At 55.0% G+C, this 10515-nt stretch overlaps 2 protein-coding genes across 6 annotated transcripts in view; one reads left to right on the forward strand and one right to left on the reverse strand.

Annotated features, from left to right (window-relative positions):
* DOHH (deoxyhypusine hydroxylase/monooxygenase) overlaps positions 1-9254 on the reverse strand; it is a 12973-nt gene extending 3719 nt beyond the window's left edge. For 2 of the 5 annotated variants that reach the window (XM_010863650.1, XM_010863652.1), the window contains exons 1-5: positions 9161-9254; positions 6253-6583; positions 4469-4545; positions 2877-3117; positions 1684-1805 (exon numbers count right to left, since the gene is read on the reverse strand). In XM_010863650.1, the coding sequence (XP_010861952.1) occupies positions 1684-1805; positions 2877-3117; positions 4469-4545; positions 6253-6526 (714 nt within the window). In that variant the 5' untranslated portion in view covers positions 6527-6583; positions 9161-9254. Of the gene's footprint in view, positions 1-1094; positions 1806-2876; positions 3118-4468; positions 4546-6252; positions 6584-9160 lie in introns of those variants that run through there. The other 3 variants (XM_010863651.1, XM_010863649.1, XM_010863653.1) reach the window with 3 other exon arrangements.
* LOC104979890 overlaps positions 6850-10515 on the forward strand; it is a 13610-nt gene continuing 9944 nt past the window's right edge. Inside the window, 3 exon segments of the mRNA XM_010828441.1 lie at positions 6850-6934; positions 7018-7061; positions 8912-9258. Of these exon segments, the coding sequence (XP_010826743.1) occupies positions 6850-6934; positions 7018-7061; positions 8912-9258 (476 nt within the window).

Raw genomic sequence — 10515 nt, forward strand, 5'->3', positions numbered from 1 at the left:
ACCTACTCTGGGATAGAGGGATGTAACTTTCAGCTCCACCACCCCAGGGAGAGGGCTTCGGGGTGGCTCAGATGGTAAGGAATCTGCCTCCAATGCAACAGACCCGTGTTCGATCCCTGGGTCAAGATTCCACGGAGGAGAGCATGGCAACCCACTCCAGTATTCTTAACGTGGAGAATTCCATGGACAGAGGAGCCTGGCAGGCTACAGTCCACGGGGTCGCAGAGTCGGGTACGACTGAGACACAACGGAGTACACCCGGGGAGAGGGGCTGGGAACTGAGCTAATTGCCAATGGCGAATGATTTAACAGACCACGCCCATGTTGAAAACCCTACCGGAAGGGGCTTAGAGAGCTTCCGGGCGGGTGAGAGCATCCGCCCCAAACTCCACGAAGACAACAGATGCTCCTGTGCTGGGGACCCTCCTGGACTTTGCGCCTCTTCATCTGGCTGTTCATTTGCCTCCTTTATGATAAATAGTTAAGTAAACTGTTTTCCTGACTTGAGGGGGTGGTGGGAGCCCCAAATTATAACCAGTCGATCAGAAGTATGGGAGGTCCAGACTCGAGACCAGCGTCTGAAGTGGGGAAACTCTGCAGGTCTGACCCCTGAACCTGAAGGGTCTGCACTTAGGGTAGATGGTGTCAGCACTGAACTGAGTTGTAAGACACCCAGCTGATGCCAATGTAGAAATTGAGAATTTCTTGGTGTGAAAATGTGTCACACATGAAATGAGTTCTCTTGTTAACACCCATTTTACAAAGCGGTAAATGGCCTGCTGGAGACTGCAGGTGGAGGAAATTGGAACGCATAGCCCGAGCTCTTAGCCATACCACAAAACCCCTTCCCCTATGTCCCCAATAAAGGCTGGGAGAGGATGAGGTCTGGCTTGGAGGGAACTGGCTGGGCATATTTTATTCCTGCCCAGGAAATTGATGGGGAAACAGGAGCACTGGCTTGTGGTTGGTCACACAGTCTCGGGCAGGGCAGACGTCAGAGCTGAGCTCTCCACATGCCTTTGTCCTCCACACTTTACTTTAGAGCTGCCATCCCTCACCTCAGCCACCCCCCAACACACTCTGAAAGTCATCGCTTGGCAAAAATAATTTAATAGTTCATCTAGGCTGTGTCCCTGGGACCTGCGTGCCCTCCCTAAGCCCTTAGCTCCAGGCCACCCCACCCCACAAAGCACAGCTCCAACACCCCCAACCCTGGGGGCCTGGGTTTCCCCACAGTGCCTTCCCCATGCCCTTTCATTCCTAGAGAAGCGAGGCCACCGCCCCCCGACCCCCCAGACGCAGCTTTGTTCCCACAACCCCTCGGTCCCCCTCCCTTCGTGCTCAGTGGCAGAAGTGACTTCAGCGTAGCCCCCCGGAGCCTGCGATCAAGATGCAAAAGGGGCCGGAAGACAGGGAAGCAAGAACCGATTCACTCCAGAATGGTTTATGCGCCAAGTCCAAAAGGGAGACCGCCCCGCGGAGGCCCTAGGAGAGGGGTGAGCGCAGCCGCTCCAGCCCGTCCGCATACTGGAAGGTCGACCCCGTCTCGTACTCGTACATGTCCAGGGCCACCTCGCAGCTCTCCCGCACCACACGCTCAGGGTCGGCCACGTGGGCCCGCAGGGCGGCCAGGCAGGCAGGCCGGGCGATGGCCCCCAGGGCCTCGGCGCACTCGTGTCGTACCATGGGGTTCTCACTGGGCTGCGCCAGGGCCGCCGCCAGTTGGGGCACTGCCGCCTCGTGCTGCATCTGGCCCAGAACGTAGCCGATCTCATGGCGGAAGAGGGCGCTGCCGCAGCGCAGGCCTATAGGAGAAGGCGGCTGGGGTCACCACAGAGCGAGGAGGGGGCCTGGCGCGGGGCACCGGGGGACAGAGGGACCGAGAGGGGACGAAAGGAGGTTCCCGAATCCGGGAGCACTCCCCAACACCCCCACCGCCAATCATGGAGTTCAGAGGTGGGACCCTAGCCACCAGAGGGACTGGGGAAGCAGGGTGGGCCCATCGGGCTCTGGAAACTCGGCCCTCCCTTCCCACTCCCCGGAGGCCAGACTGGGCACGGCCGCCTCCTTCCCGTCCTGTCCCCCGCACCCCGACTCCGTGTTGTGCCCACACTGCCAGTGCGATTTGCAGGCATCTTATACATTTGTGCTTCTGGGTCGTTTCCTGCATGATCCCCACACTCCATAGAGTCTTAGTGACCCTGACAGGCAGAGTCCCAGGCTTTTCACCAGCACAGCCACACAGAGGGGCCACACTTCTCCTGAGAGGGGCCCAGCCTTGGACCCAGGAGTGACCTGCCTGTGATCCGATGTCCTCTGGAGGCAGAGCTGGGATTTGAGGCCAGCCCGCCTGACTGTGCAGCTAACCGCCCAGGACAAACCCACACCTGCCCCCTCTGCGCTCCCGCCGCGGGGTCCACGTGGTGGTGATGTCCCAGCATCTCCCTGGCTAGACAGGAAGCTCCAGGAAGGCAGAGGGACTCTGAGCACTCTGTGGACCAGAAGCAGCCACCTCAGGCGTGGGGGAGGGGATCAAGGGACCCCAGGATTCCTGGAGGCCCCTCCTCTCCTTTTCTGCTAGAGGAGCCACAGCCCCTCAGACTTGCACAGGGCTCCCTGCAGAGCTGAGATGAAAATGCCACCAGTAACGGTCACGGGGGACCCTGGGGTCAAACCCAAACTGCAGCTGAGACTGCTGTGTGACCCTGGACAAGTCCCTCTGCCTCTCTGGGCCTAGGCTCCCACCACGGAGAAGTGGGGGTAATAAGAGTACCTGCCCCAGGATGCACTGCCCAGGATGCTATGCAGCTGTGTGTGACAACTATGGCCACAGGGGCCAAGGGGCCCCGAGCCTGACCCCCGAGGCCCCTCCTCACCTTCGGCCAGCGCCAGGGCAGCCTCCTTGCCTCCAGCATCGCGCAGGGCAAACATGGCTCGGTATCGGTCGAAGAGTGGCCGGGCCTCGTCCAGTAGCGCCTCCCGCAGCTGCCCCAGGTCGCGCTCCTCAGCGGGCGGGGCTGGGTCCACAGAGAGGTAGGGCCCCCGGACCGCTGACTCTCCACCATGCTGCTGCAGCCACTCCAGCCGCCGGACAGCCAGCTGGCATGTCTCAGCCACCTGCAGGGAGAGGGGCACACAGGCGGCCGCTGGGGACGGAAGGGAAGGGAGTGGGCATGCCAGGTCCCCCTCCAGCCCCCAGGGCTCCCGGTTTAGCAGGGACACAGCCCACAGACTCTGGACTAATTGATCCTTCCAGGCTGGAAACAATCGGCATGGACTGCTGTGATCAGGGAGTGACAGGGGAACAGTGGGTCAGGAGGAGTCACTCGGAGGTGACCGGTGAGAAAGGCATCAGGTGGGATGAGCCAGTGCAAAGGCCCCAAGGCAGGACCATCGGGGGGTGCCAGCAACAGACATGACCTGAGGCCAGGCCTGAGGAGGCCAGACCAGACTGCTTAAGACTACTGTCCCAAAGGTGATGACAAACCATGAGTCTTGAGGCACAGAATAAGTTAATAGATGATGGATAAATAAATGTGATTGCTCCACACACAGCAGCATCACTCAGCCCTGAAAAGGAGAGAAGCCCAGACACCGGCTACCACGCGGATGGACCCTGAGAACACGGTGCTCAGTGAGACGCAGACACAGAAGGACATGCGGGGTGTGATTCTACTGACGGGAAACGAGCAGAGCAGGCAGATCCACAGACACAGAGAGTGGGTTCCTGGTGGTCAGGGGCTGGGGCAAGGAATGGAGGAGTGACTGCTGATGGGGATAGGGCTTCCTTTTGGGGGGATGGACTGTTCTAGGAATCAGACAGTGGTGATGGTTCTATAACTCTATGGATGTACGAAGTCAAAGTCGCTCAGTCGTGTCTGACTCTCTGAGATGCCATGGACTATACAGTCCAATGAAATTCTCCAGGCCAGAATACTGGAGTAGGTAGCCTTTCCCTTCTCCAGGGGATCTCCCCAACCCAGGGTTCAAACCCAAGTCTCCCGCATTGCAGGTGAATTCTTTACCAGCTGAGCCACAAGGGAAGCCCACGGATGTACTAAAAACCACCCAAATGCGCATTTTCAGGGAGTGGGTTTTATGGTATGTGACACATCTCAATAAAGCTGTTGTTTAAAGAAAAAATAGGGACGGCGGCAGGGAGACACTGGATGAGGCTGGGTGGGGGTGGAGAGGTGGGTGGGTTGGGAGATCTACACGATGGAGGGACTGCCTGTGGGAGGCTAGGAGAGAGGCGAGTGGGGGCTGTGCTGGCGCCAGTGGAGCAGGGTGGGTGTCACGTGTGAATCGAGTTCAGTTTTGCCCAAAGGGGCAGTGGACGGCGTCCATCCTGACTGCAGCCCTCTCTTGGCATCCCTGGGTGGTCACCCTGGCAACCAGACACAGGGTCTGAGGCCAGTTCCTGGACCCGAGATGGGGGTGGGTATGGGCGGGGGGGGTGCTGTGTTACCTCAACAACAGGGTCAGTAGAGTACTGCTTCAGGATCTCCAACACCTCTGGGTCCCCAATGGCCCCCAGGGCCTCCCCTGAGAAGAACATGGCAGAGAGCGTACATTGGCTGGTTAGGAAACGCCCCAGATGCCTTCCCCCTCACCGCCCCTGCCTGTGTCGTATGGGTGGGCCACCCAGCCATGAGTTTTGAAGCAGGGACCAGTCCATCCCTGAATGAATCTGCACCAATGAGTGTCCCTTCCCCAGATATCAGACTTTGCTGGAAACTGGCTCAGACCCCACACTGGCCCACACTCCTAGAGCTCATGGCCCAGAGGGGAGATGCAGATTAGCATGCCCTTACAACTTGGGGACATGGGTGGCAAGAGCCAAGAACAGTCCGCTGAGTCGAGTCCATCATGGAGAGCCCTGAAAACACGGGGGAGGTTTCTAAGCTGCGATGTGGGCAAGGAGGGTCAGCAGACAGGCACCATCCTGCCTCAGGGCCTTTGCACTGCCCAGAACCCCTTTCCCCAGACAACTCCCTTACTCCACTTGGATCTCTTTCCAGCAATTAAAAACAGCAATGCTGGACTTCCCTGGTGGTTCAGTGGTTGAGACTCCAAGTTTCAAATGCACGGGGCGCAGGTTCAATCCCTGGTCAGGGAACTAGGATCCCACACATCCCATGGAAAGGCCAAAAAAAAAAAAAAGGCAACACCTCTGGCACCCTCTCCCAGGCTTTATTTTCTTCCTTAACACCTAGGTAAGCGTTTGCACCATAACATGACTGGGTGTTCCAGAAAATCACACACACGAAATTGAGGTTTGGGCTCAAATGTTTCTCTATACGGAGAGCTCCCAGAGGAGTCAATGGTTGGGATCCTGAGAGGAGTCCAAGGCAGCCTGGCAAAGCTGGAGATTATCTCAGGGAATATTCAAAAGGACCAAGAACAATCATAAATGGAACCATAGCCCCTCACTGGCTATCTGAGCCTCTTGTGAGAATAGCACCTGGCCCACAGTAGATGGTCCATGAACATTTGTCCAGGGAATTCCCTGGCAGTCCAGCGGTTAGGACTCCACGCTTCCGCTGCAGAGGGCACAGGTTTGATCCCTGGTTGAGGAACTAAGATCCCACGGGCCGTCTGGAGTGGCCATAAAAAATTGTCCAGTAAGTGAAGTGACTGAGTAACCTTGGGTTGGCTGGCTATGACCACTGCCTGTCTTTGTATGAGCAAAGAATGGTATTTCCAGTTTTAACTTTTTTTTTTTTTAGTCACTCAGTCATGTCCGATTCTTGGCAACCCAATGGACTGTAGCCCGCCAGGCTCCCCTGTTCATGGGACTCTCCAGGCAAGAATACTGGAGTGGGTTGTCATTTCCTTCCCCAGGGGATCTTCCCGACCCAGGGATCAAACCCAGGTCTTCCGCATTGTCTGTGTATTTTCTTTTAATCAAAGAGATCAGGGACTTCCAGTAGTCCAATGGTAAAGACTCTGAGCTTCCAATGCAAGGGGTGCGGGTTCAATCCCTGGTGAACAACCTAAGATACTACACGCCATATGGAGCGACCAAAAAAATTAAAACAAAAAGGGATCACAATTTATGACTCGTGAAATTCACATCTCAGGGCCCATAAAGCCAGACTGGCTCGAGGCAACACCCATCCATTACCTGGGATTTACCTGGCTCTCGTGCTTCGGCAGTAGAGCTGAGACATGGGGCAGAGATGGTCGAAGGCATTCACCACCCACCCCTTCCAGCACTCGCCAGGTACAGCCCGCACCCCGTCTGCTCACCTGCCTCATGGCGCACCATGGGCTCCTGGCGGGTGTCCCGCAGCACATCCAGCAGTACGGGGATGGCCCGTCGGTCCTGCATTTGGCCCAGGCAGTAGGCCAGCTCATGCTTGAGCAGGGCTGAGTCATCATCGAAGGCCCGGCTGATCCAGGAGATGGCCACTGGACCCCCGAGCCCACGCAGTGTGAACAGTGCCCGGAAGCGGGCCTGCAGGGGCTGCCCGGGGTCAACCAGCGTCTGCCCCACTGCCTCCACTTCCTGCTCCGTCACCATGGCGATGCCGCCTTCCTCCTCCTTGGGCTAAACCAGGGGACTCTCAAGCTTGAGAACCTGATGGGAGGGGAAACCGAGATACCAGGTCAAGGTGCCGTTTGCTGCTAGCTGACTTGTTCATCTCAGAGTTAGGACCTCAGCGGGGTGGTTTCCAAACTGCTGAACAGCCTGGGTGCCTGGGTCCGGCCCTGCCTACCTGCTGTGTGGCCTTCCCTAAGGCACTTTCCTCTCTGGGCCTGTGGCCTCTATCTACCTCACCAATGACTTCTGCTGGTCTGTTCGCCACACAGCAGCCAGAGGGGCTGTGGAGACTGGTTCCCAACATGGCCTTCAGGGACTCTCACCTCCTGGTGTTTGTGGACCGTGTGGACCTTACCCCCGACCCCACAGCGGATAGGGCTGACCCGGGTGAATAACGGGATACGGGAGAAATGGCACTGTGACTTGGGAGCGTCATAAGGGACCCTGTGGCTTCCTCCTTGTGGCTCCAGGGGCCCACATGGTGGAGAAACTGAAGCCTTCCACCAACAGCCAGGTGAGAGCGGCGGCTTGAGAGCAGCTCCCCCAGCCCCAGTCCAGCCCTCAGATGGCGGAGCCCAGCCAGGGTCTGCACGCAACCTCACGCGTGATCAGAGGCACAGCCACCCAGCTAAACCAGGCCCGGACCCCTGACCCACAGAAACTGAAAAATAGTGTTACTACTGTTTATAGAGCTGCTGAGGACATCCCTGGTGGTCTAGTGGTTAAGAATCCGCCTTCCAGTGCAGGGTACGCAGGTTCCATCCCTGGTCAGGGAGCTAAGATCCTATGTTATTGTTGTTCAGTTGCTAAAACTCTGAAGGCAGGGACTGAGTGCTAGTCACCCCTGTACTCCCAGCACACAATTCATTAATAAGAACAATGGCCATGGACTTCCCTGGCGGTCCAGTGGTTAAGAATCTGCCTGCCAATGCAAGGGACACTGATGTGATCCATGGCCCGGTAAGATTTCATATGCTGTGGGGCAACTAAGCCTGCAAGCCACAACTGTTGAGCCAGAGTGCTGCCACACTGAAGCCCACGAGTGCCCTAGAGCCTGCGCTCCACAACAAGAGAAGCTGCCGCAATGAGAAGCCCACACACCGCAACTAGAGAGAGCCTGCACGCAGCAACGAAGACCCAGCACAGCCAAAAAATAAATAATAACTTAAAAAAAAAAAAGAAACGTAAGGGACTTCCCTGGCTGTCCCGTGGTTAAAAATTCACCTTCCAACGCACGGGGTGCAGGTTCCATCCCTAGTTGGAAAGTTGAGATCCCACATGCCTTGTGGCCAAAATGCCAAGACACAGAACAGAAGCAATATTTTAACAAATTCAACAAAGACTTTAAAAATGATCTACATCCAAAAAAAAATTTTTAAAGAACAATGACCATAACAATAATAGCAACTGACATTTACACAGGATGTGCTACTTTGACAGTCATCTATTCTAAGCCCCTACATTCCTAAACTCGCTCCATCCTTTCCATAACCCTTTGAGACAAGCACCGCGGTCGTCAGTGTTTTACAGGAGGGGCCGCCAAGCACAGAGAGGTGAAGCACTTGCCTAGGAACCCAGTGAAGAGTTAGAGATCCCGGCAGCTGGGCTCCAGAGTCAAGGTCTAAACCACAAACTCGGGGTTGAAAGGAAGGATTAAAATGAAAGGATGCAGCTGAGGCTGGTCTTCATCCTCCAGACCAGTGAGGACACTTCGTGAAGCTTACGAGCAGGGTATGGCTCCCAGCGGAGTCATTAGGGCCAACCTGGTATAATAAGGGAGGTGCAGTTGTGTGAGCACAGGTGACCATCAAAGGAGGTGGCACTCAAAACAGGGATCATCAGGGACTTCCCTGGTGGCCCGGTGGCTAACTTTGTGAGCACCCAATGCAGGGCCTGGCTTTGAACCCTGGTCAGGGAGCTAGATCCCTTACGCCACAACTAAGACAGACTTCAATGAAGAGTGAGTAAGGGATGGAAGAAGGGAAGTTCGGAATTCCCGAAATCCGCCCCCTCTAAACCAAGAATTCCCAACAAAAAGACCTTCGATAAACTAAACCCCCGCCCCCGCTGCCGCTAAGAGGCAAGTCGCCCCAACACGGCATCCCTCGGGGCTGCTCCCAGGATCCCCCAGCGACGACCGGGTCCCCAAAGCTCCATGGAAGAGACTCCCAGGAACTGATGTCTCATGGCATCATTGACTCAATGGACATGAGCTTGAGCGAACTCCGGGAGATGGTGAAGGAAAGTCTGACATGCTGCAATCCATGGGGCAGCAAAGTGTCAGACACAAATGAGCGACTGAACAACAAAACACGTTTACGGGTGTCCCCCAGTACCTGATCCTTCACAGTTTGGTTCTCCCAGAACCCCGAGAAAGAGGTCACCCAACATGGGACCTTCCCCCGCGCGCTGATTCTTCACTACGCGCATCCCCGGAGACAGGGTCTGCAGAACTGGAGCGAAATACTTCGCCGGGACCTCTCAGAAGGGAGGCCTTTCTACTCCCCAGCGAAAGAATCCCAGCGCCGGGACCCCAGTGAGGCGTCCTCCCCGTCCCCCTCGCCCCCAGAACACCCCAGTGAGCTACCAGATCGGAGGATCTACAGGACCCACCCGCTCCGCGGCCGCTGCCACCAACACTTCACCAACCGCGACACTGCTACAGCGCTCTGGGGGCCGCCATCTTGCCGCCCACGTGACCAGGCCAGACGGCACCAACGCAGCACTGAGGGAGGATCCAATCTAAGGCTCCGCAGCGTGAGTGGCCCCGCAAGCGCGAGTTAGCAACGGTGCCATAGCTCACTCACACATCAGGAGGAATCTACGGGCACTTCTCAGGGAAATAAAAGGGCAGCTTCCATCGTTTCCACGTAAGAGATTTTCTCTCCGGCCTCCCCACCCGATACGACGAATGGAAATGGTTTGTCCCGATTCAGCCGAGAGGTGAGGCCGGCAAGCGACGCAGCTTGTTCCTGGGGCGTGGTCAAGTCTCAGGGGCGTGGCCAATTAGATGGGAATTCAGTTCAGTCGCTCAGTCGTGTCCGACTTTTTGCAACCCTATGAATTGCAGCACGCCAGGCCTCCCTGTCCATCACCATCTCCCGGAGTTCACTCAAACTCACGTCCATCGAGTCGGTGATGCCATCCAGCCATCTCATCCTCTGTCGTCCCCTTCTCCTCCTGCCCCCAATCCCTCCCAGGAACAGAGTCTTTTCCAATGGGTCAACTCTTCGCATGAGGTGGCCAAAGTACTGGAGTTTCAGCTTTAGCATCATTCCTTCCAAAGAACACCCAGGGCTGATCTCCTTCAGAATGGACTGATTGTATCTCCTGCAATCTTGATTCCAGCCTGTGTTTCTTCCAGTCCAGTGTTTCTCATGATGTACTCATATGCAATAAAAGGCATAGTTAAAAGTTAAAAAAATTACCTGAGATTACTCACCTGGTAAATGGCACACACTAGATTTTTAAATTTAATTTAAAATTTAAAAGTTGAAGTATAGTTGACTTATAATATTATATTAGTTTCAGGTGTACAACATAATGATTTGATATTTTTATAGATTGTTTGCCATATAAATTATTATGCTACTGACTATATTTTTTGTAATGTCCATTATATCCCTGTGACATTTATTTTATACCTGGTAGTTCATACCTCTTAATCTCCTTCACCTTTTTGGCCTATCCCCCCACTCCCTCCCCTTTGACAATCACTAAATTTTTTCTTTGTATCTGTGAAGATGTCTGTTTCTGTCCTGTTAAATTTTTTGCTTGATTTTTAGATTCCACGTTTAAGTGAAGACGTACAGTATTTATCTTGTTCTGATTTATTTCATTGAATATAATAATCTCCAGATCTGTCCATGTTATACAAACAGCAAGATTTCATTCTTTGTCATATATTATTCCATTATATATGTGTGTATGTGTGTGTGTGTGTGTGTACCATATCTTCTTTATCCATT

The sequence above is a fragment of the Bison bison genome, unplaced genomic scaffold, assembly GCF_000754665.1.
Source record: "Bison bison bison isolate TAMUID 2011002044 unplaced genomic scaffold, Bison_UMD1.0 scf7180017864492, whole genome shotgun sequence".
Lineage (NCBI taxonomy): Eukaryota > Metazoa > Chordata > Mammalia > Artiodactyla > Bovidae > Bison > Bison bison.